This window comes from Ovis canadensis, chromosome 25 (assembly GCF_042477335.2).
Source record: "Ovis canadensis isolate MfBH-ARS-UI-01 breed Bighorn chromosome 25, ARS-UI_OviCan_v2, whole genome shotgun sequence".
Taxonomy (NCBI): Eukaryota; Metazoa; Chordata; class Mammalia; order Artiodactyla; family Bovidae; genus Ovis; species Ovis canadensis.
Genome location: NC_091269.1, coordinates 40,513,002 through 40,539,429, shown reverse-complemented (window position 1 = coordinate 40,539,429; position 26,428 = coordinate 40,513,002). Strand labels below are relative to the sequence as shown.

The 26,428-nt window shown below is 36.7% G+C and overlaps 1 protein-coding gene across 2 annotated transcripts in view; it reads left to right on the top strand.

Moving 5' to 3' along the window:
• The window catches only part of CTNNA3 (catenin alpha 3), a 1,891,866-nt gene that overhangs the window by 1,245,029 nt on the left and 620,409 nt on the right, over window positions 1-26,428 (top strand). For both annotated transcript variants that reach the window (XM_069571817.1, XM_069571818.1), the window contains exon 11: window positions 3,183-3,339. In XM_069571817.1, the coding sequence (XP_069427918.1) occupies window positions 3,183-3,339 (157 nt within the window). The remainder of the gene's footprint in view (window positions 1-3,182; window positions 3,340-26,428) is intronic.

Sequence of the window (26,428 nt, the reverse complement as noted above, 5' to 3'; positions counted from 1 at the left end):
CTCTCCTCCTGTACCTCCAGTAATTTGTTGAAAATCACACCAGTGAGGTGCAGCCTTTAAGTTACTGAGTAGAAAAAAGGTTCTTTTTATTGTTGCCATTATATTTTGGTGAAATCTGAATCTTGTATCCTATATTCTGCTATACCAATGATTCCTAATTTCCAAATGCAAAAGTCATTTTTAATCCTCATTAGTCTTTACTTTCCTATGGCATTTGACCTTTCCAAAAGATTTTCTTCCTCATCTCGACTCTTGAATACCTTACTTTTCTACCTCCTTGATGCTTTCTCCTTGATTATTTCTGCTCTCATCTTTATCACTTCCATTTTATCCTTTCCTCGTACATATTGGTGCTTTCCAAATCTGTATTCTTTCCTTTCTTCCATTATTTTTTTGATTTTTCTGCAACTCTGTTACTAGCTCCTCTTCCCAAGAAGATGAGGTTAGGGTTTACCTTGCTTCTAGGTCTTAATTGTACTTGTTATTGCCTCTTCCTAAATGAATATCACCTTATACTAACTTCCACTTATTTTTCAGATTTCAGTCCTTTGAAACATCTTTCCTTATGGAGCTGAGTACCTCTCCCACATGTTTAAAGGCATCTTCTGCTCACCTTTACACTACCTTGTAACACTTACGTATTGGAGTGGTTTCCTAACTGGGAGCCCCAGACCAATAGCATCACTATCACCTGGAAATTTGTCAGACAGGCAAATTCTCAGGCTCCAAAGCACATCAACTGAATCAGAAACTCTACTGTGTGGCTCAGGAATCTGTTTTAATAAGGCATCCAAGGGAATTCAGATACAGGCTAAAGTCTGGGAATCCTATGTTGCATTTGGCTGGCTTTGGTCTTCTTCCACTTTTAGATCATGGGCTGTTTTAGAAACTATGATGAAATATTTTTCATTGTGATGTCCTTAGTATTCAGTGTAGACCTGGATACATTGTTGCTGCATAGCACTGATTTGTTACAATGCATGAACTAATAAATGGGTAAATGAATGACGTTTTTTTTTTTTTTATGAAATTCAATTTCATATCTCTCTCTGATTGACCTCTATGTAATTTGTAGAGAAAGTCAAGAGTCCCTTCAAAGTCAACCTCTGTAGTAGAAAGGTCGATATCTAATACCCTTCGTCAACAATGTCTTCCAAAACAGTTGCACAATCTGCTTTTACAACCCTGAATGACTTTTTAACCTCTGATCTCTCATTTTCTATCAGTACTATAATCATTCTCTTCATTAACCATGGAAGAACCTTAGTAATCACCTTTCTTTGAAGAATAACTTCATTCATTCTGAGTATACAACTAAAGCATATTCCCCATAGAAAGTCTGAACAATTCAGTTACACACACAAAATCAAATTAAAGCACTGAAAATTCCATCACTCTGAAAGAACCATTGTTATTTGAATGGATTTATCTAACTTTTAGTTCTAGCATATTTGCTAGAAGTGGCATTTTGTGAAGCATGATGTTTTGTAATCTGCTCTTATTACACATTGTGGGAATATTTCCATGTTCTAAAGCATTATTTTCTATAGAGTCATTTATGTCTGTATGATATTTTTGACACTAATTGATCTATCCTAATTTAAATTATTAAAAGTCCTGTCAAAACTTTTTCAGCACCTCCGCATTGCAGTCCAAGCTCTTTCTTACTCTTGTATCCTATTACAATAGCCTCCTTTGCCAGATTAATCTTTTTAAAGTGTAGTTCTGAGCAAATCACTCAAAAGTCAAAAGGACTCTCCAGTACCTTCGAAATAAGGCTCCAGTCTTGAGCAGGACAGTTAAGGGCTCGTTATGCATACCCAGACTCTAGGTGAGACTACTTACCAATCTCATAGCATTTCTCTTGTTTGCTCACCTTTTGAATATTGCCACTTCTCTCTTCAGATTCTTTCCCACCCATGTTGCCCTCTTCACTGGGAAGCCTTGCTAAAATTCCGTGTCTTATCCCCCTTCTCTGCACTATGTTTTCTTCTTAATTCTTATAACCATAGAAGAGACCATATACTTTTATTATATTCACTTACTAATTTCCTGGGCTTCACAGGTGGCTCAGTGGTAAAGAATTTGCCTGCCAGTGCATGAGCCGTGGGTTCTATCCTTGGGTCAGGAAGATCCTCTGGAGAAGGAAATGGCAACCCACTCTGGTATCCTTGCCTGGAAAATCCCATGGACAGAGGAGCCTGGTGCGTCGCAAAGAGTAAGACATAACTGAGAAAGTGAGCAAACATTAATTGACTATCTCTCCTAACTGGAATATAAGCTCCATGAAGACAGTGATTTTTTTTTTTTTCTCATGTCTTGTTCATTGAAAGAAAATGAAAGTGAAAGCAGCTCAGTCATATCTGACTCTTTACAACCCCATGAACTCTAGCCCTCCAGGCTCCTCTGTCCACAGAATTATCCAGGCAAGAATACTGGAGTGGGTTACCATTTTCTTCTCCTGGGGATCTTCCCAGCCCAGGGATCAAACCTCCATCTTCTGCATTGCAGGCAGATTCTTTACTGTCCTAGCCACCAGGGGAGGCTTGTTCACTGCCATATCCCTAAAACCAAGAACAGCGCTTGATACCTTCAAACAAACAAACACAAACAAAAAACCTCATAATATATTTGAAATATTGAATGATGATGAGTGGACAAATGAAAGAACTGATCAACAATGAATATCTACTGGTAAAATTCTTCAAGTCCTCAAGGAAGTCAAAGCTTTTCTCTCTGTGATTTGCACACAATGAGGATTCACTACCTACTTGTGAAAAGTAAATACAAATGACTAGTTAAACATTATTCTTTCCTGAAACCTTTTCTTAGAATTGCTGCTGAAGGTGATCTCTCTACTCTAAAGATTGTCAATCATTTCTGTAATTATGGTATATACTGAATACTCTACTGAGCTGGAGTTATATGATGTCCTTCTCATTAAGTCACATGCAATCTCTTTATAGGCAGATATCAATTATCTTTGTTATCTCTTGTAGTTCTTAGTACATTGATGCTTGATAAACAGTTCTAAAATTAATTACCAAAAATAAAATTAAACTATTACCAAAAGCAAAGGAGTTACACATAAGGGCATAAACAGATCTAATTTTTAAAAAATTGTCATATGCACAATGGTAAGTATTCTGAAATCACCAAGTGAACATTCTGTATTTTTATAGATTATTAATGCTGCACTGGCTTTGGCTGCAAGACCCAAAAGTCAAGTGGTCAAAAAAACCATGGAAATGTACAAGCGCACGTGGGAGAATCATATCCATGTCCTCACTGAAGCTGTAGATGACATTACAAGCATTGATGACTTCCTGGCTGTATCTGGTATGTTTTTTATCTTTTAATTTTGTGTTTGCTCTTCTCTTTTTCTGCAATAGGATGAAAGCAAATATAGTTAATTTTATGAAATATTATGAGATGGTTTTAATGATAGCCTTTCTAGAAGCAAAGTGCTACTATGTATGATCTAGGATAATGAGTCTCAGGTCTTGTAATCCATACATCTCAACAATTTACACTGCCTCTGAAAGAAATCACTGTTCATGGGCAATGAATAATTGAAAATAATGGCTGGAAATTTTAAGCATTTCCTGGCTTTTCAAATAAATCATCATTTCCCATCCTTTAATATAGTTATATCTCTTGATTTTCCTCCACGTTTTTTGGAACAAGTTTTTCTTCACTCAGAAAAATAAAAATAGGAAAACTATTGAAATATAACACATACTTCAACTACCATATATATTTGAGTAGTGGTGTTCTAAAGAATAAAATAAGTCTAAACATGTAACTACATCAATAACAGGTTTCAGATTCCATGTCAAACCTAGATGATTCTTTCATCACATAATAGAATACAAGATTGTGAAGTTTCTCTCATAAAGACATATTCTTGGAAACATAACTCAGGTTTTGATTATACTGTTGTAACAGCAAAGAACTAAATGCTTTTTAATATTTTTTATTTTCTTAAAAATACCTCTCATTAAAATAAATTATATATATTTTTGAGAGATTTTCTTGGAATGTGATGATCCTTTTTTATAAAATGAAGTTTCTCATGATTTTCAAACATCATTTTATATTTTCAAATGTTTCCTGATTGCATTTTATCTACCTTATTGATTTCATTATATATGTATATATTCTCATCCTGAACAATAGTAACCTAGTGTATTTTCTTAACAGAGTAATGAAAAGAAAAGATGTGCTAGTTAACTACTCTGACATTGTTTTATATCTTTAGAGCTAAAAGTTTGAAAATAATAGAAAATGAACAGCAATAATATTAATATGCCTTGATACCAGTATTCAGAAATAGCAACTAATGATATCCAGTTTATTTCCATCCAGCAAAGTCTTTATGCTGGATGGAAATAAATGTTTTCAAATTATTGTGTCATTATGCCTTTTTATAGGTAATAGTAGGCTGAATTTTCCCACATTATTATATTTTTTCAAAAAAGTCATATATATGTTCTTTTATTTTCATTTAGATAAATTTTAACTACTATAAGCAATACTTAAGCATATTTTTGTCTATTTTCTATCTTTTGAGTATAGACTTGGCAATGTGAATTCAGTCAGTATCTTACATTTGGTCAGTCTTTTGTAATTTAGTTGTTAAAATGCTAGGTTCTGTTTTTCAGTTGGTTCTTTTGGTTACAAGGTGAAGAAACCTGCTCATGGTAGTTAATATGAAGGCAGTTTATTATATCAGTTGATGACACAGTAGGGAGAATCTCCTGAGCATACCAGAACAGGAGCCATAATCACGTGATGAGAAAAGTGGGGAGCCTGGGATCTGAGCAGCTGTGTAGGGCCTCAGAGCAGGGGCTCACGGTTCCCCTTTCAGTGCTGGATTCACCTGATCTGGCAACCTCTGAATCTGCTCCTTTCTGTGAAAAAGTTTAGCATTTAAGAATGTTTTGCGTGCATGTAAGGGAAAACTCATATGAGAGTTGCTTAAACAACAAAAATCATTAATTATTTCATGTCATTAGATATTTAAGATAGTAGACTTACTACCCCTAACACACCAGAGGACTTGGATAGGACTAGTCCCTGTGTGTGGGAAGGAGTATCTTATCACTAACATTTTTTTTTTAGAATTGCCAGTACAGGGTAGTGATAAATAGTGAATTAATATTTAATGTGTTTCATTATTGTTTTTAAAATTCTCTGTAAAGAGTGCACTCCATTATTTTCTGTTCCTGGGGTACAGGTACAGGTTCTTACTTTCCTGCCCTTTGATTGGTTGTGATTGAGTTATTCAGTTTGCTTCAGTTCAGTTGCTCAGTTGTGTTCCACCCTTTGCAACCACAAGGACTACCGCACGCCAGGCCTCCCTGTCCATCACCAACCCCTGGGCTTACTCAAACTCACGTCCATTGAGTTGGTGATGCCATCCAACCATCTCATCCTCTGTTGTCCCCTCCTCCTCCTGCCTTCAATATTTCCCAGCATCAGGGTCCTTTCAAATGAGCCAGTTCTTCGCATTACGTGTCCAAAGTATTGGAGTTTCAGCTTCAACATCAGACCTTCCAATGAACACCCAGGACTGATCTCCTTTAGGATGGACTGGTTGGATCTCCTTGCAGTCCAAGGGACTCTCAAGAGTTTTCTCCAACACGAGAGTTCAAAAGCATCAATTGTTCAGCCCTCAGGTTCCTTTGCGGTCCAACTCTCATATCCATACATGACTACTAGAAAAACCATAGCCTTGATTGGATGCACCTTTGTTGGCAAAGTAATGTCTCTGCTTTTTAATATGCTGTCTAGGTCGGACACGACTGAGCAACTGAACTGAACTGAACTGAGGTTAGTCATAGCTTTTCTTTCAGGGAGCAGGCATCTTTTAATTTCATGTCTGTAGTCACCATCTGCAATGATTTTGGAGCCCCAGAAAATAAAATTTGTCACTGTTTCCATTGTTTCCCCATCTATTTGCTATGAAGTGATGGGACCAAATGCCATGATCTTAGTTTTCTGAATTTTGAGCTTTAAGCCAACTTTTTCACTCTCCTCTTTCACTTTCATCAAGAGGCTCTTTAGTTCTTCTTCATTTTCTGCCATGAGGGTGATGTCATCTGCATATTTGAGGTTATTGATATTTCTCCCGGAAATTTTGATTCCAGCTGTGCTTCATCCAGCCCAGCATTTCTCATGATGTACTCTGCTGCTGCTGATGCTAAGTCACTTCTGTCATTTCTGACTCTTCATGACTCCATGGACTGCAGCCCACCAGGCTCCTACTTCCATGGGATTATCCTGGCAAGAGTACTGGAGTGGGTTGCCATTGCCTTCTCTGGATGTACTCTATATATAAGTTAAATAAGCAGGGTAACAATATATAGCCTTGACATATTCCTTTCCCAATTTGGTGCCAATCTGTTTTTCCATGTCCATTTCTAACTGTTGCTTCTTGACATGCACACAGATTTCTCAGGAGGCAGGTCATGTGGTCTGGTATTCCCATCTCTTTAAAAATTTCCCACAGTTTGCTGTGATTCACACAGTCAAAGTCTTTGGCATAGTCATAAAACATAGACCAGTCATTTGTTAACCATTTATCAACACTCAGAGCCCATCATGAAAATCCCATTTCCTTTTGCCATTCATTGGTCCAGGAGTATGACTGATATAGGCATCTGGGTTTCTGTTCACCTTTCCTCATGTTACATCTCAAAGAGTTACACAGTATAACTTAAAGTAGGAAGGCGAGTTGGCTTGTTGGCTTTAACGTATCAAGGAGGAAATCTTTTCCAGCTCGTTTCCATCAGATCTCCTCTTGTCATAGGTCAGAATTTGGTCCTGTACCTACTCCTGGACCAATAGATGGCAAAAGGAAATGGGATTTACAGGATGGGCTCTGAGTGCTGATAAATGATTAACAACCACCTGTAGCCAGAGAAAGTAATAGTCCTAATTCATAGCACTTGCTTGATTTCTGTGACATAAATACTCCCACATTGGCAGGTTTCCAGCTGCCACTGAACTCTGAATTGGGAAGAGATGCCTAAAAATAGCTCTTGTGAGCTGACATAAACTTATCCTAGCAGTTCACTGGGCTTAGACCAGTCATAATTCAACTTTTCTGACTAGTCATTTACTATACAAACAAAGCTAGGGATTTTATCAGCAGGAACAAATGAGAAGTGGCTGTTAACTAGAGAAAAAAAAAATGTGTTTTCCCCAAACTTAGTGGATGACTTAGTGGCACCCACTGCTTTCTTAAGTTTCTGTGTCTTCATAAATTTACCTTGTGATAGATTAGCCTGAGCTCTAGTGCTGTTTCTCATTATATCCAGTTCCCACAGATAATATTTGCAAATAGGGAGAGTCAAAGAGGTCCCTTCCTCATTGGGCTCTATCATTGGTAAGAGCACAATGATGAATCTGAGGTCTTACTCATGGCAAAAGCATTTCTTCTTGAAGAAAGAAGAAAATGAACCTCAAGGGAGAGGTGAGCCAAGCCAAGAGAGGCATGGGTGCTAGAATGATGAGGTACAGAATCTTTAAGATAGGGCTTTTACATATTCATCTGTGTGGGCATGGACTGACAGTTTTGATTTACAGTTGCAAGTTACATAACAACTGGCTCTATTGTGCATGTCTTTCCCATAATTCAGTCTGTTATAATCAGATGTATGTATGTATAGAGTATTTATGAACCTTTAATAGACTCCTGGCTGCCTAAGGTCACTTGAGGACATAGCTATGCATCAGGGGCACATGTGCCAGAGTTGGAGAAGTCCTTGTGGTTAGTTTGGCATCCACTGTGCACATAGGTAACATGCTCTGAAACTGGAAAAGTCTCTGCGGTTATTTTATAGCATATCTATGAGCTCTCTTGGGCTGTATTGGAGTACGTCCAGGGTGGAGTTTGAGATCAGCTTGAATCTTTTTTGACTGGACCACCCCTAGTTGCTCATGCCTAACACTAATGGTTTCTCAGAATTTTCCCAGTCAAATAAATGAGAAAGAATTTAGTTTACTCTATGCATATTTTTAGTACCAGTTCAGAAGTCCTAAATTCAAGATCATAGGCCAACCTGTGGATGAGTTACCTTTCTTAGGATGGCTAATCAGAGTCACAATCTGGCAGCTTTTGTGTGGGACAGATTTTGAATGACCTCTCTGGTACTACTTTACAATTATCTTTTAGAATATGCTGTTTGTATTCACAGCTTCTCTGTTTGCCAGGTAGAGTGACTGACTGCTTAGTTCTTAGGATTTCATAACTATGAATTACCTTGAGAATATTATATTTTCAAACTTTTAAAGTAAGCATTTCATCTTTTTTGGATTTTCTTCCAGTAGTTGATAACAATGGTAAATTATTTTGATGTTTTAATAAGAATAAAGAATAGGGATCTTAAAACAACAAAATTCTGTAAAGCAATTATCCTTCAATAAAAATAATACATTAAAAAAGGGGGGTTTTGAAAACATTCTTACTTTCTCCTGAGTCAATTGTTAAAAGTTATGGATTCTCAGGGCATCAGCTCTCCATATTTCTATGTATATATGATACATTATTTATATATACATATATATAAATGAAGCCTAAAATCAGTGAGAAAAGATTCTTGGACTTTATTATTTTATTTTCATTAACAAAGGAATAAATCATGTTCATAAGATATTTGCCCATATATAATGTTTTAGCATGACTAGATCTTCCAATCGGAGAAGGCAATGGCAACGCACTCCACTACTCTTGCCTGCAGAATCCCATGGATGGAGGAGCCTGGTAGGCTACAGTCCGTGGGGTCGCACAGAGTCAGACACGACTGAGCGACTTTACTTTCACTTTTCACTTTCATGCATTGGAGAAGGAAATGGCCACCCACTCCAGTGTTCTTGCCTGGAGAATCCTTGGGACAGAGGAGCCTGTTGGGCTGCCATCTGTGAGGTCGCACAGAGTCGGACACGACTGACACAACTTAGCATCAGCAGCAGCAGATCTTCCAATATGGATCAGTAGCTCTTGGAATAATGGCATTTTTAAAATAAAATATCAAACATCTTTGGTTTTGCTATTGCATTTCCAAATATAGTAATATCATTAATGATTTTTAAATTATGTGTTTATATAATCACCAGTTTCTCATATACAAAAGTGAAAATACCAATTTTTAAAAAACCATTTTTGTTTCTTGCTATACACAGAAAATTCCAAAAATAAGTGCAGTCCTTTCTTGAAAATCATAAGGAATATAGTTACCTCACAAATGTATTATATATAAAAATTTTATGTGCAAGAATAAAATGAAACAGTGACCCAAATCCACTTTCAAACTGAGTTCTCTAACATTCAGTTGTCTGAAAGAGGCTCTTTTCAGTTTAATGTTAATTTATGTAATACTATCAGTGCCATCTTACAAGTATTTAGGAAAAACCTTCAGAATGCATAGGTCCCAAAACTTTTGTCTTATCACTCACTACAGGGATTATCCCCACACCATTAACTGCATGTTTTGTCATTCTCTGAAAACACTGTAACAAAACACCTGTCAAAAATAGCTGGTCTGAAGATTCTTTGACCACATCAAGTTCTATCCTATATTTAGAAAGACAAGATAAGATTTGATAAACTTTGTATTTCCAATCTACCATTGGACCTGATATAACCAGTTATCCATGTGGGAGTATAAAAATATTTAAGATCTCTGTTTAAGATGTGAGTTTCTAAGAGGAAACATTAACACATAAATCAGCCTTTTGAACTATTGTATTAATTGACTCATAGTGAGCTGTAATCCCAAGGAACTGAATTTAGAAGAAGGAAACTTTGATAGAAAAGGGAATGACTCGAACCATAAGAGCTATTCAGTAATTACTAAGAACTGATTAAGTATGAGGGTTTGTGAAGATATGGCTTTTGTTTCACTTATTCTTTCATTTATTCATTAAATATTTACTGCGTAGTTTTAAGTGCTAAACCCTCCAAAAGGTACTGGAGACTTAATAATGAGTAAAAGTGGAAAAGATAACTTGCAAGACAGTCATAACGATGGAGATTATTGGAGAGAGGGGACTACATGAACAATGGAGGCAGCCACTGACAAGGATCTGGAATTTTCTAAAGAGGAGATTGATCACTTATTGATTAGAATTAGCACTGCTGTTCCTTTACTGTAACAGTTTTTTCATTTTAAAGATAACATCTTATCGATTCTCTGTGAATTATAGTATTGGAGGATGCTTGAACATTTTCTCTATTCCATATCCTACATTTCTCTTTAATGCCCGTGTCCATTGCTATCACTCCGGTTCAAGCCTCTGTCTCTTACTTGAACTGTCATATAATCTTTCTAATTGATCCTTCTGCTTCCAAAATTTTGCTTGAATGTTTTCAGTAGGTATTTATTGAATGAAAAAAAAAAGTATTCACCTTCTTACTAATAATTCTTCAAGATTAATTTGGGAGGATTTATGTGTTATACTTTCATTAAACATGTTCAGCCTTGAATATTTTCTTAAAAAGTCGAATTATGAAATATACAAGCATTAATCATCACAGTGTTCTGAGACTTTGACTTAGTGACACAAATGTAACCCTGATGTTGCCATCAAAAATGCTATAGCAAAGCCCTCTGTGTTCATGAAACTATAGTAAACATGATCTTTCAGTTCAGTTCAGTTCATTTGCTCAGTCGTGTCCGACTCTTTGTGACCCCATGGACGGCAGCACACCAGGCTTCCCTGTCCATTACGAGCTCCAGGAGTTTGCTCAAACTCATGTCCATTGAATCAGCGATACCGTCTAACCATCTCATCCTTTGTCTACCCCTTCTCGTCGCATCTTCAATCTTTCCCAGCATCAGGATTTTTTCTGCTGTATCAGTTCTTTGCATTTGGTGGCCAAAGTACTGGAGTTTCAGCTTCAGCATCAGTCCTTCCAATGAATTTTCAGGACTGATTTCCTTTAGGATGTACTGGTTTGATTTCCTTCCAGTCCAAGGGACTCTCAAGAGTCTTCTCCAACACCACAGATAAAAAGCATCAATTCTTTGGTGTTCTTTATGGTCCAACTTTATGTTCTTTATGGTCCAGCTTTCTTTATGGTCCAACTCACATCCATACAAGACTACTGGAAAAACCATAGCTTTGACTAGATGGTCCTTTGTTGGCAAACTGATGTCTCTGCTTTTTAATATGCTATCTAGGTTTTTCATTGCTTTTCTTCCAAGGAGCAAGTGTCTTTTAATTTCATGGCTGCAGACACCATCTGCAGTGATTTTAGAGCCCCCCAAAATAAAGTCTGTCACGGTTTCCACTGTTTCCCCATCTGTTTGCTATGAAGTGATGGGACTAGATGCCATGGCATCTGTAAAGTTTTATCTGAATCATTTGACAAAGGAAAATGAAAATAAACTTTCTTTTCCTTCTTAAGTTAATTCTAAATCGTTGTTGTTTAGTCGCTAATCTGTGTCTGACCCTTTCTGACCCTTTCTGACCTCAGTCAGAGCACACCAGACTCAGTAGAAAGATTCAAATGTTAATTAATTTCCCACAAACTAAGCATTATTTAATCTCATATAATGTTTACGGAATAGGTGTTGGGATAAAATGACCCATAGCCCATATCTATACAATGATTAATTAAATAATTATAACCAATTATTTATCATCACACATTCTTTTATGTATCCCTTCAACACCTACTTGAAACTTTAATTGATTAAAGACATCACAGTGTAAAATATATTCTTTTAAAATTGAGATTTGAAATTGTTGTTTAGTTGCTAAGTCATATCTGACTCTTTGCGATCCTATGGACTATAGCCCACCAGGCTCGTCTGTCCATGGGGTTTCCCAGGCAAGAATACTGGAGTGGGTAGCCATTTCCTTCTTCTGGGGATCTTCCTAAATCATGGATTGAACCCACATCTCCTGCATTGGGAGGTGGATTCTTTACTCCCAATTCACCAGGGAAGCCCAATATTTGAAATTATATTCTACAAAAATGAATTTTGATAAAAGTGTGTGGGATATCAACTACATGCAAAGCAGTTTGCTGGGAAATGGAAGAGGATGCAAAGAAGGAAACAGGACAATATTTGCTTTTAGGGAACTCAAATGCTGTGGAATTAATGATGGTGGTTATTGAGGGAAAGATTGATAAGGAGATGTCAGGATATTGAGAGAAGGATTGTTAAGGAGATAGTGGTTAAACTGAACTGTTGAATTGAACCCAGAAGAAAGTGAAATAATAACTCAGAAAGCGAGAAAAGCATGTGAGAGTGCATGGTGCATTTGAGAGACAGCATGGTGGCCGATATTACGGGAACAAAGGGTCCATCTGGATTAATACTGGACTCAGAAAATCAACAGGTGACATCATATAAAGCCCTGAACATTTTTAAGAAAATGTAAATTGTCTAAAATTTTAAATGGTAGTGGCATCAATGTTTCAGATAACTAACACCAGATGCTGAGAAACATCCTTATAGAAGTAGATAGATTAGAGCAAAACAATGCTTTCTTTGCTCTTAGAAGTGAAAATAAAGTAAACTTAATATAAAGCAGGTATTCCCTCACTCTCTCCAGCCCTTCTCCAAGAAATTAAAACATAAGACTGACACGCACATCGAGACATGACAATAGGAAGGTGAGGTGAAAGCCAATTTGTTGACTTAACTCAGGTTGAAAACCCCAGGTGTGAATGTAGTAGGAAAATGAGCCCCGCCTCATCAGGATAGTCCTAGAATGACTTGCAGCCAGGATATTGCATGCCATTGGCCAAAATCAGGAGACAGTCTTGTTGTGGTTGTAAGTTTTTCTTTTCTCAGTCCTCTGTGATTATATTTTCATGTGATTATGTATGGCTGTCATTGCCGAGACTACAGACAAATTATACACACAGTTTTACATAAGGAATGACAGGGGGAAAGGTTACATTCAAAAATGATTGAATGAGCTCCCCCAAAGTAGTCCTTATTGATAATTATGTTTTAAAGTTCTGCCTATACATACATGACCAAAGGGTAGTTTGGGCATGCCAACTGAAATTAAACACACATCATTCCATGTACTAACATGCAAGTTCACTCAATGCCCTCATTTTTTTTTTTTTTTTAGTTTTTTATTTTTTAAATTTTAAAATCTTTAATTCTTACATGCATTCCCAAACATGAGCCCCCCTCCCACCTCCCTCTCCATAACATCTCTGTGGGTCATCCCCATGCACCAGCCCCAAGCATGCTGCATCCTGCGTCAGACATAGACTGGCGATTCAATTCTTACATGATAGTATACTTGTTAGAATGTCATTCTCCCAAATCATCCCACCCTCTCCCTCTCCCTCTGAGTCCAAAAGTCCGTTATACACATCTGTGTCTCTTTCCCTGTCTTGCATACAGGGTCATCATTGCCATCTTCCTAAATTCCATATATATGTGTTAGTATACTGTATTGGTGTTTTTCTTTCTGGCTTACTTCACTCTGTATAATCGGCTCCAGTTTCATCCATCTCATCAGAACTGATTCAAATGAATTCTTTTTTACGGCTGAGTAATACTCCATTGTGTACATGTACCACAGCTTTCTTATCCATTCATCTGCTGATGGACAAAACATCTTTAATTTAAGAATATTTGAAACATTGGGTTCCCCAAGCTAAACATGTCTCCAGGCCAAGTTCTGTCTCCTGGATCTTGGTTTTTGGCCACTGCTCTGGACCATTATTCAGGCTACCTGCTGTCATGCACCCGACTGGCAGATATCATCAAATCAACAAATTGTTATTTCTTACTGAGCCTAAATGAGCTCTCAGAATCCTTCTCAAAATAATAAGTCAGGAGATTATTTCCGTGTTGATCCCTCTCTCTCCCACCCTGTTCTCCAGTCTCAATAAGGCCATCACAACATTTGCCTTGCACATATTTGCAAAACCATATTAATTTATAAGTGAAGGGGGTGGTATTTATTGTATAAATGTGTACTCTCTAACCCCCAACTAACAGTAAGTATATAGCAGGATTGTTGTTCAAAGGTTATAAATTCAGTATTTAAAAAGTGTGTAATTAGGAGTTCTATTTTGACTTTATCAAAATCAGTCAGATTTAAGAATTTTTATCAGAACTCCAAGGCAGAGCTGTCATAAACATCAATAATCCTATTGATAAAATAAATAGCATCAATCACTTGCATTTTAAATTTGTATTGAGATATTTTTTAAAAAATTCCTAAATTGTGCAGATGTGTTAACTATGTACTTACAAAGGATATGGAAGATAAATCTTTAAGTACGTATTTCTTTAAAACTGTCTTAGTGAGTGCATGAACAGTTCTTGATAGCCATAGTATTTGCCATAGCCAGATATACTGACAGGAACTCTTAACAAAAACAGAGTGTTTCAACTCTAAGCATATGCATTTGATCAATGTAATGTGAATGATTTAAAATCCTTCATATGGTGAATCTTGTGGACACTTTACGGTCAGATAAGGGATTACATGGGAAGTTTACCTTTGTGATATGATGCCTACTCCCTGTCCCCAACCACCTCCCACCCCACCTGCTAATGAGTCTAAGAGGTGCCCTTGAGCATTCTTAAAGACCAATTTTCAGCTAGAGTTGAAGGGGTTTTAGTCAGGAAATACAGGCTGACCCTTCCCTATATGCTCTGCAAAAGTCTTCCTCTGGACTCATAAAGAAGCATGCCTCCTGCTACCCATGTGGGTGCAGATACGAGGTCTGAAAATATGAAGCCATGTATCTGAGTTTGCAAGTTTGTGTTGGCATAGACTTAAGGACTTTGATAGCATCCTAGGGGATTTTTATTAAGAAAACAAGAAAAAAATTCTACTTATAGAGTGGCTCCTGAGCTTGTTCTATGAACAATTTATGTATACAGAACAAAAGTAGCCAAGAACTAGCTTTTCACAAAGCACATATGATTATCACTAAAATGTCACCACTAAAAGAACTCTTATAGATTATACATCAAAACAATGAATTTTATCTCTTGAGTTTATGGAAAGCATAGAAAGAAAAGAGTCTGTTTAGAGAGGGTTAACTATGCTTAGAAATGACAAGTCTGCCAGATCCTACTGGATCTATGATCTTCAGGAAATAAATGAACCTCTGACTCACTAAATGCTCTCCTCTAAAATGTTAATAATTATATCATTTTGCTATTGTCTGAAGGTTTGTGTCTCTGCAAAATTCATATGCTGAAATACTAATGCATATGTGCTCAGTTGCTCAATCGTGTCCAACTCTTTGTGACCCCATGGACTGTAGCTCTCCAGGCTCCTCTGCCCATGGAATTTTCCAGGCAAGCATACTGGAGTAGGGTGCTATTTTCTACTCCAGAGAATCTTCCTGACCCAGGGACTGAACCTGCGTCTCCTGTATTTCCTAAATTTGCAGGCAGATTCTTTACCGTTGTGCCACCTGGGATATTATAATAATATCCAGTGTGAAAATACTAGAAGGAAGGGCCTTTGGAAGATTCTTAGGTCATGAGGGTGAAGTCTTCATGAATTAGATTAATATTTTCATAAAGCAGACAAGAAAGCCTCTTCCCCCACTGTGCTGCTGCTGCTGCTGCTGCTGCTAAGTCGCTTCAGTTGTGTCCAACTCTGTGACCCCATAGATGGTAGCCCACCAGGCTATAGCAAAAGGCACTGGGTGTAAACTAAGGAGGGCTTTGCCTTCATTTTGGATTCCCAGCCTCCAGAAGAGTGAAGAAATAAATTTCAGTTGTTTATGAGTTTACTTCACTCAGTATGACACTTTCTAGGTCCATCCATATTGCTGCTAATAGCATTATTTCCTTCTTTGTTGTAGCTGAATAATATTCAATTGTATATATGTACCATGTGAAGGTACTTCCCTGGTGGCTCAGATGGTAAAGTGTCTGTCTACAATGAGGGAGACCAGGGTTCAATCCCTGGGTTTGGGAAGATCCCCTGGAGAAGGAAATGGCAATCCACTCCAGTACTATTGCCTAGAAAATCCCATGGACAGAGGAGCCTGGTAGGCTACAGTCCATGGGGTCACAAAGAGTTGGACATGACTGAACGACTTCACTCACCATGTGAAGAGTTGACTCACTGGAAAAGACTCTGATGCTGGGAGGGATTGGGGGCAGGAGGAGAAGGGGACGACCGAGGATGAGATGGCTGGATGGTATCACCGACTTGATGGACATGAGTTTGAGTGAGCTCCGGGAGTTGGTGATAGACAGGGAGGCCTGGCGTGCTGCGATTCATGGGGTCGCAGAGAGTCGGACATGACTGAGCGACTGAACTGAACTGAACTGAACCACATGTTCTAACTCTCCTCTGTTGATGGGCATTTAGGTTCCTTCCATGTCTTGGCTATAAAGAGTCAATAGTACTTCAATGAACATTGCAGTGTGTGTGTATTTTCAAATTATGTTTTTTTTTTTTCTGAATATATATCAGGAGTGGGATTGCTGGATCATATAGTAGGCATTTTAGTTTTTTCAGTTACCTTTATACTGTTCTACGTAGTGGCTGTTTCAATTTACATTTCCACTAACAAGGTAGAAGTGTTCTCTTTTCTCCGCAACTTCTCCATATTCTTTCCATCATTGTTTGTAGATTTATTTTTGATGATGGCCATTCTGATAGGTGTGAGGTGATACCTCAATGGAGTTTTGATTTGTATTTCTCTAAGGTATGATGTTAAACCTCTTTTCATGTGCTCTTTTTCCATTTGTGTGTATTTTTTTTTGAGACATGTCTATTTAGATCTGTCCATACTTTGATTGGGTTCTTTGTTTTTTGATATTGAGCCACATGAACTATTTAAATATTTTGGATATTAATCCATTTTTAGTTGCTTCATTTTTAAATGTTTTTTTCCCATTTTGTGGATTGTCTTTTCATTTTGTTGGAGGTTTCTGTTACTGTGCAAATCTTTGAAATCTCTTGTATTCTTATATGCTAATAATGAAAGATCAGAAAGCAAAATTACCATCACATCAAAAAGAATAAAATACTAAAGAATAAACCTATCTAAGGAGGTAAAAGAACTGTGCTCTGAAAACTGATGCTGATAAAAGAAATAAAAATGACACAAGCATCTGGAACTTCCTTGAATTGGGGAGAAAGATGTACCTAACTCTTAAGCATTGTTACTCATTCAATTTTTGAGTCAAATAATTAGAAAAGCTCAAGTCCCTTCTTCTATTAATCTTTGGTTGGCCATGTGGACCATTTTGTATGATCATGATATAGCAAAATAATTATCCCTTTATGCTAGAGTAGATATGGTTTGGGTGAGTATGAGACTCTTCTCCCTCTTCAGAAATTAATGAGATTCTGAAGACTTTGAAGCTAAACAAAAGAAACATCCCAAAAGAACACCACTCAAAATATCAGATGAGTGAAAAATTCAAAGAAAGAGAAGCAAACACACATCATGGATGTGTGAAGATTGTCAGGGTTTTCTTCATTTCAGTGCCATAAATAGTGCTTGATATACAGCAGATACTTAAGTAATGGTTTCTTTAAATACTTTTTACTTAATAAACTCTCATTTGATTTCTATAGATGTAACCTCCAAGTGATCGAGAGCAGATTTTAGTCTGTTCATATCTCAGAGCCTCCCAACACAGGCATTAAGGCAAAGCCAGAACGTATATGTAGCATAACTATTTCAGGCAACTGCAAAAATTAAGAACAGCTATGCAAAGTGATTTTTTTCTTTTATTTTGGTGTAGTCATGTATCCAAATCAAGGCTTCTCCTCAATATATAATTACACAGAATGATCACACTGTACCTTTCGCTGGTGTAAAAGATGAAGCTCATTTCCTGCAGTGCTAAAGGTTTATATGCCAGGATCTTTATATCCTAATATAAAATCTGATTTACTTTAATTGGTTTTTAAATTCACTGAACTTAAACTTTTTCTGCTTAATTAGGCACTAATAAGTGATACAAAATGTGGAGTTTATTATTTTTTGTTTATTATTTTTGTTTTGTTTTTTATTTTTTAAATTTTAAAATCTTTAATTCTTACATGCGTTCCCAAACATGAACCCCCCTCCCACCTCCCTCCCCATAACATCTCTCTGGGTCATCCCCATGCACCACCCCCAAGCATGCTGTATCCTGCGTCAGACATAGACTGGCGCTTCATTTCTTATATGATAGTATACATGTTTCAATGCCATTCTCCCAAATCATCCCACCCTCTCCCTCTCCCTCAGAGTCCAAAAGTCCGTTATACACATCTGTGTCTCTTTTGCTGTCTTGCATACAGGGTCGTCATTGCCATCTTCCTAAATTCCAATATATGTGTTAGTATACTGTATTGGTGTTTTTCTTTCTGGCTTACTTCACTCTGTATAATCGGCTCCAGTTTCATCCATCTCATTAGAACTGATTCAAATGAATTTCTTTTTAACGGCTGAGTAATACTCCATTGTGTATATGTACCACTGCTTTCTTATCCATTCATCTGCTGATGAACATCTAGGTTGTTTCCATGTCCTGGCTATTATAAACAGTGCTGCGATGAACATTGGGGTACATGTGTCTCTTTCAATTCTGGTTTCCTCGGTGTGTATGCCCAGAAGTGGGATTGCTGGATCATAAGGTAGTTCTATTTGCAATTTTTTGAGGAATCTCCACACTGTTCTCCATAGTGGCTGTACTAGTTTGCATTCCCACCAACAGTGTAGGAGGGTTCCCTTTTCTCCACACCCTCTCCAGCATTTATTGCTTGCAGATTTTTGGATCGCAGACTCTGACTGGTGTGAAGTGGTACCTCATTGTGGTTTTGATTTGCATTTCTCTAATAATGAGTGATGTTGAGCATCTTTTCATGTGTTTGTTAGCCATCCATATGTCTTCTTTGGAGAAATGTCTATTTAGTTCTTTGGCCCATTTTTTGATTGGGTCGTTTATTTTTCTGGACTTGAGCTGCATAAGTTGCTTGTATATTTTTGAGATTAGTTGTTTGTCAGTTGCTTCATATGCTATTATTTTCTCCCATTCAGAAGGCTGTCTTTTCACCTTGCTTATATTTTCCTTTGTTGTGCAGAAGCTTTTAATTTTAATTAGATCCCATTTGTTTATTTTTGCTTTTATTTCCAGAATTCTGGGAGGTGGATCATAGAGGATCCTGCTGTGATTTATGTCTGAGAGTGTTTTGCCTATGTTCTCCTCTAGGAGTTTTATAGTTTCTGATATTACATTTAGATCTTTAATCCATTTTGAGTTTATTTTTGTGTGCGGTGTTAGAAAGTGATCTAGTTTCATTCTTTTACAAGTGGTTGACCAGTTTTCCCAGCACCACTTGTTAAAGAGATTGTCTTTACTCCCTTGTATATTCTTGCCTCCTTTGTCAAAGATAAGATGTCCATATGTGTGTGGATTTATCTCTGGGCTTTCTATTTTGTTCCATTGATCTGTATGTCTGTCTTTGCTCCAGTACCATACTGTCTTAATGACTGTGACTTTGTAGTAGAGCCTGAAGTCAGGCAAGTTGATTCCTCCAGTTCCATTCTTCTTTCTCAAGATTGCTTTGGCTATTCGAGGTTTTTTGTATTTCCATACAAATCTTGAAATTATTTGTTCTAGTTCTGTGAAAAATGTGGCTGGTAGCTTGATAGGGATTGCATTGAATTTGTAAATTGCTTTGGGTAGTATTCTCATTTTCACTATTTTGATTCTTCCGATCCATGAACATGGTATAGTTCTCCATCTATTAGTGTCCTCTTTGATTTCTTTCATCAGTGTTTTATAGTTTTCTATATATAGGTCTTTAGTTTCTTTAGGTAGATATATTCCTAAGTATTTTATTCTTTTCATTGCAATGATGAATGGAATTGTTTCCTTAATTTCTTTTTCTACTTTCTCATTATTCATGTATAGGAATGCAAGGGATTTCTGTATGTTGATTTTATATCCTGCAACTTTACTATATTCATTGATGAGCTCTAGTAATTTTCTGGTTGAGTCTTTAGGGTTTTCCATGTAGAGGATCATGTCATCTGCAAACAGTGAGAGTTTTACTTCTTCTTTTCCAATTTGGATTCCTTTTATTTCTTTTTCTGCTCTGATTGCTGTGGCCAAAACTTCCAGAACTATGTTGAATAGTAGCGGTGAAAGTGGACACCCTTGTCTTGTTCCTGACTTTAGGGGAAATGCTTTCAATTTTTCACCATTGAGGATAATGTTTGCTGTGGGTTTATCATATATAGCTTTTATTATGTTGAGGTATGTTCCTTCTATTCCTGCTTTCTGGAGAGTTTTTATCATAAATGGATGTTGAATTTTGTCAAAGGCCTTCTCTGCATCTATTGAGATAATCATATGGTTTTTATTTTTCAATTTGTTAATGTGGTGAATTACATTGATTGGTTTGCGGATATTGAAGAATCCTTGCATCCCTGGGATAAAGCCCGCTTGGTCATGGTGTATGATCTTTTTAATGTGTTGTTGGATTCTGATTGCTAGAATTTTGTTGAGGATTTTTGCATCTATGTTCATCAGTGATATTGGCCTGTAGTTTTCTTTTTTTGTGACATCTTTGTCAGGTTTTGGTATTAGGGTGATGGTGGCCTCATAGAATGAGTTTGGAAGTTTACCTTCCTCTGCAATTTTCTGGAAGAGTTTGAGGAGGATAGGTGTTAGCTCTTCTCGAAATTTTTGGTAGAATTCAGCTGTGAAGCCGTCTGGACCTGGGCTTTTGTTTGCTGGAAGATTTCTGATTACAGTTTCAATTTCCGTGCTTGTGATGGGTCTGTTAAGATTTTCTATTTCTTCCTGGTTCAGTTTTGGAAAATTGTACTTTTTGTTTCAAACATTTATGACACTAACCTAAATATTGTCATGATAGTAGACGTGAAAACTTTAATGAGCCTTTGGAAAAATATCTGTGAACCAAATGAAAATCTTGTACTTTACCACATTTTTAATGTGACATGGCTGAATGCTACGGAATTGTCATAATTTTAAGTAGTAAGTATAAATTCATTTTATCTGCTAGTGACATATGCAAGAAGTATAAAGAAGCACAAATTTATTATGATTCCATTGAAAGTTCAGTATTTTTCCCCTCTAAATATATAATGAGTATTTATATAGATTCCTTAATATTGTCTTGTTTCTTAAATAAATTAAAATTGATAATATTTTATTGTTATTGTCAGAAATATTACTTATTTAGCAAACAGGACTAAAAGTAATTTGTTGGGCAACTAAACACAGGTTGCACTCACTGGTAATAAAATGTCACAAATCTACTTTTTTTTTAAAAAACTCAGATAGTGACACTTCATTATAGGAAATAATTTAAAATACTGTTGCATCTCATAAATTTGGAAACTGACCCTCAGAATAAAGAGCTATAGGCATAGTTTTGGATATATAAATTTCTTACAAGGATAATCTAATTCCTATTGGACTTTTATTATCTGTATCTTCTTTTGCTTTACAGAGGGTAAAATTCTAATTCTCTCTTTCTTTAAAAAACTCCACAGGTTTAAATGATATATTGAAAATTAAAATGATATGTTTAATTTGTATTGATATTGGTGTGTGGCATATTTTACATAGAAAACAGAAGAAAATATGATTTTTGTATCACTGCTTTTCCTATCAGCAACCAAATGACCTTTATCATCTTAAATACTAGTCTATGTCTATCAGAGTAAGCTTGATTATTAAAAGAAAAAATAGCGTTACACAGTGCCTATTCCAATCATGTCATTTTCTGCCCTTTTCACCATATTAATCTCAATATGCTGAAATCCTATCCTTAGACAACCATTTTATCCTTAAACCTTTTCCTCCTTTAAGCCTTTCTATGAGATTCCCTTGTGGCTCACATGGTAAAGAATTGGCCTGCAATGCAGCAGATCAGGGTTTGATCCCTGGGTCTGGAAGATCCCCTAGAGAAGGGAATGGCTACCCATTCCAGTATTCTTGCCTAGAAAATTCTATGGACAGAGAAGCCTGGTGGGCTGTAGTGTATGGAGTTGCAAAGAATCAGACATGACTGAGCACTATCACTCTCACCATGATCCTTTAAAATTTTGAATTTGTTGTATAACTTTACCACAGTTTATTGTGATCCACACAGTCAAAGGATGGTATGTCTAATTTTGTTGAAGAGATTGCTAGTCTTTCCCGTTCTATTGTTTTCCCCTATTTCTCTGCACCCTTCACTTAGGAAGGCTGTAAATTTTACCACTTTATGCCTTATAAATACTTTTATGTTTTTCCTTTATTATTTTAAAAGTCCTGGAGGGCAGGGATGCTATTGTTGGGTGAATTGTATTCTCCAAAATTTGTATGTTTAAGTCATAACCCTCAGTACCTCAGAATGTAACTATAAACGGAGTTAGAGTCTTTAAAGAAGTAAGTAAGTTAAAATGAGGTTGTTAGGTTGAGCCTAGTCCAATATGACCAATGTCTTTCTAGAAGAGAAATTAGGATATAAACATGTCCAGAGTGTGAAGACCAGGTGAAGATATAGGAAATCTATAAGCTAAGAAGAGGTATTAGAGGAATAATCCCTGTCCATACCTTGATCTTGGAGAAAGAAATGGCAACCCACTCCAGTACTCTTGCCTGGAGAATCCCGTGGAGGGAAGAGCCTGGTAGGCTACAGTCCACAGGGTCGCAAAGAGTTGGACATGACTGAGCTACTTCACTTTCCTTTCACTATACCTTGATCTTGGACTTGCAGCCTCCAAACTGAGAAAATAAATCTCTGTTGTTTAAGCCAACTAGTCTGTGATAATGCATTAAGGCAGCCCTAAAAAATAATACAGCTGTAATTTATGTGTTTGCAGACCATTTAGCACAGTATCTTATATCCAGTAGTATCTCAATAAAGGTCATTAAATTGATTTCTTACATAGTTTATTCACCGTGAACTAAAATAAAGTTTTGTTTCAGTGAAGTGGAGAATCACTGAGACAATTTCCTCTTTGACCCTTAACACAGAAGAAATAAATGAAAACCATGCTTCAGTGACCCAGCCTTACTTCCCAAGTTGTTTCTTTAGTGTCCAAAACTGAATGTACTTTTGGCAATTGTGGAAATTTGAAATGATGTCAGAATCTTCTGATTTGTCCAATACTGACTGAATCAAATTCTGGCATCAATCATTTCATAGCATTTGTACCTTCATTTCTTAATTATTACAGTAAGAAAATAGTGATTATAACATTAATCAAGTCAGAAATCACTTCATTATTATACTTGATGTAGATGTACCATTTTAAAATATAGTTTTATTAGTATATTTTTCTTTTGAACTCTGAATAGTAAAATAATTTCCTTATGACTACCTCACCAGATTTGAATTCAAATCCCATGGATCGAAAGGAAACAAGGTTCATATTTTGATATTAGCATTATTTTCATAGTTGATAATAGTCATGCTAAAAACAGTTTCCTTAGGACTTTTGTGAAAGGTTTTCATTAGGACATATATGGCATATGACATATATGACTTATCTAAGTATCCAGTTAACTGAAGGAGAATGTGAAAGTGATATAGAAAATGAAGGGGAAAAAAATAGGATCTCTTTTTATGTATCACACTGTGCTATTGATTTAGGAGATTTTCTTAAATTGCTGTCATTACTGCCTAGTGGAAACAGTTTTAATTCATGAGCTAAATAAAATGAATTCTAGTGTATTTTCCTGCTGCAATGAAGCTTAGCTGGATTTCCGGGTTATATAGGCACTTTTATATCCTGTTAATGATTCAATTCAGTTCAGTTCATTTGCCCAGTTGTGTTGGACTCTGCCACCCGATGGCCTGCAGCATGCCAGGCTTCCATGTCCATCGTCAGCTCCTGGAGCTTGCTCAACCTCATGTTCTTCGAGTCAGTGATGCCATCCAACCATATCATCCTCTGCCGTCCCCTTTTCCTCCTCCCTTTAATCTTTCCCAGCATTAGCGTCTTCTCCAGTGAGTCAGTTCTTTGCATCAGGTGGCCAAAGTATTGGAGCTCAGCTTCAGCATCCGTCCTTCCAATGAATATTCAGCGTTGATTTCCTTTAGGATTGACTGGTTTGATTTCCTTGCAGTTCAAGGGACTTTAAAGAGTCTTCTGCAACACCACAGTTCAGAAACATCAATTCTTTGGCACTCAGCTTTTTTTATGGTCCAATTCTCACATCCATACATGACTACTGGAAAAAGCATAGCTTTGACTAGACAAACCTTTATTGGCAAAGTAATGTCTCTGCTTTTTAATATGCTGTCTAGGTTTGTCATAGTTTTCATCCAAAGAGCAAGCATCTTTTAATTTCATGGCTGCAGTCACCATCTGCAGTTATTTTGAAGCCCCCCAGAATAAAGTCTGTCACTGTTTCCACTGTTTCCCCATCTATTTGCCACGAAGATATGGGACCCGATGCCATGATCTTAGTTTTCCGAATGTTGAGTTTAAAGCCAGCTTTTTCACTTTCCTCTTTCACTTTCATCAAGAGGCTCTTTAATTCCTCTTCCTTTCTGCCATAAGGGTGGAATCATCTGCATTTCTGAAGTTGCTGATATTTCTCCCAACAATCTTGATTCCAGCTTGTGCTTCATCTAATGAAACATTTCTCATGATGTACTCTGTATATAAGTTGAATAAGCAGGGTGACAATATATAGCCTTGATGAACTCCTTTCCTAATTTGGAACCAGTCCATTGTTCCATTTCCAGTTCTAACTGTTGTTTCTTGACCTGCATACAGATTTCTCAGAAGGCAGGAAAGTTGGTCTGATATTCCCATCTCTTGAAGAATTTTCCACAGCATGTTGTGATACACACAGTCAAAGGCTTTAGTATAGTCATTGGAGCAGAAGTAGATGTTTTTCTGGAATTCTCTTTCCTTTTCTATGGTCTGACTGATGCTGGCAATTTGATCTTTGGTTCCTCTGTTAATGGTTAGTGAGATATAAGAAATCACAGCTATGGCATTAATTACTACATTGATCTCTGTATCTCCAGAGACTAATGAAATATTATATAAAGAGTAGTTTTTGTTTTTTTTCCTTAACCACAGTCTCTTTAAACTTAAAGTTTAAAGAACTTTAAACACCAAGTTCAAATATAAATTGTAGCTCTTTATGATTGTAATATGCACATTGCAATATCAACTTTCCTCATAGTTATTAATCTTATTCTTAATATAATTTGGTTTCTTTTTTATCCTCATGGTAAGTGATCCTTCAATGTGATGGACAAGGTAAATGGTGGAGTGTGGAAAAAGAATTCTGAATGTTTATAGGCAGACCAGGAATCATTTTATCATCCTGAGTCAAAGTGATATATGCATGTGCTATTTTGCTGCGGTCAGTATATTAATATACCAACAAGTGGACATAATTTAACTGAAGCTAATAGGGTATTGTATGGCAAATATTTGCTACAGATTGGTAATTGAGATATAGCAGAAAATGGAAGCCTTCATTTGAATGAAAGCCATTCATACCTTCTTCTCTGCTTTTGTCATTCAACATACAACCAGGGATAGCTCCAGTCCCTTTTGCAAACAGCATCATTGTTTATAATGAGCCCTCTCTCCCTTACCAGTTAGAAAGATTGGGCAAAATTCTTAACATCCTGTTTCCTTATTCTGTAAAAATGACAGAATTGATAATTTTTTGTCAATTCTGCCTCATTGATAATTTTTAAATAGACAGTGGTTGTGCTAGTGTTTGTACTAAGTCACTTCAGTCATGTCTGACTCTTTGCAACTTTATAGATTGTAGCCCACCAGGCTCTTCTGTCCTTGGGATTTTGCAGGCAAGAATACTGGAGTGGGTTGCCATTTCCTCCTCCAGGGGATCTTTCCAACCCAGGGATTGAACCTGAGTCTCTTACATCTCCTGCTCTGGCGGGTGGATTCTTTACCACAAGTGCCCATGGGGAAAGCCCATGAAAGTATATAACAGAGTAATTATGGCATACAGTCCTCTCAGCAATATTGGATGAACAAATTATGGTTACATAATGAATATCTTGAGCCTGCCTTCCTTCTATAAGTAAGATTTATTACATTTACTGTTTCTTAACTTTTAAATCTCTCAACAATTCTATATATTATAAAAATTTTTTATCACTCCTTGCTTTGGGTCTTGAGTGGGAGCTAAGCTAGTTTTGAGATTTACAAACTTTCTCATCTGCTTGTGCCAACATATGGGTCTTGGAAAGGTGTTCCATGGTGTTTAAGATGTTTTCAATAAGAAAGACATTTCGGTGCAGAAAATTAGTTTTGAGGGAGCCTAAGGCAGAGGAAATCAACTCCCGCTACTTTTTCCACAGACTTAAATTGAAGAAAGTAGGAAAAACCACTAGACCTTTCAGGTATGACTTAAATCAAATCAATTACAATTATACAGTGGAAGTGACAAATAGATTCAAGGGATTAGATCTGAAAGACAGAGCGCCTCAAGAACTATGG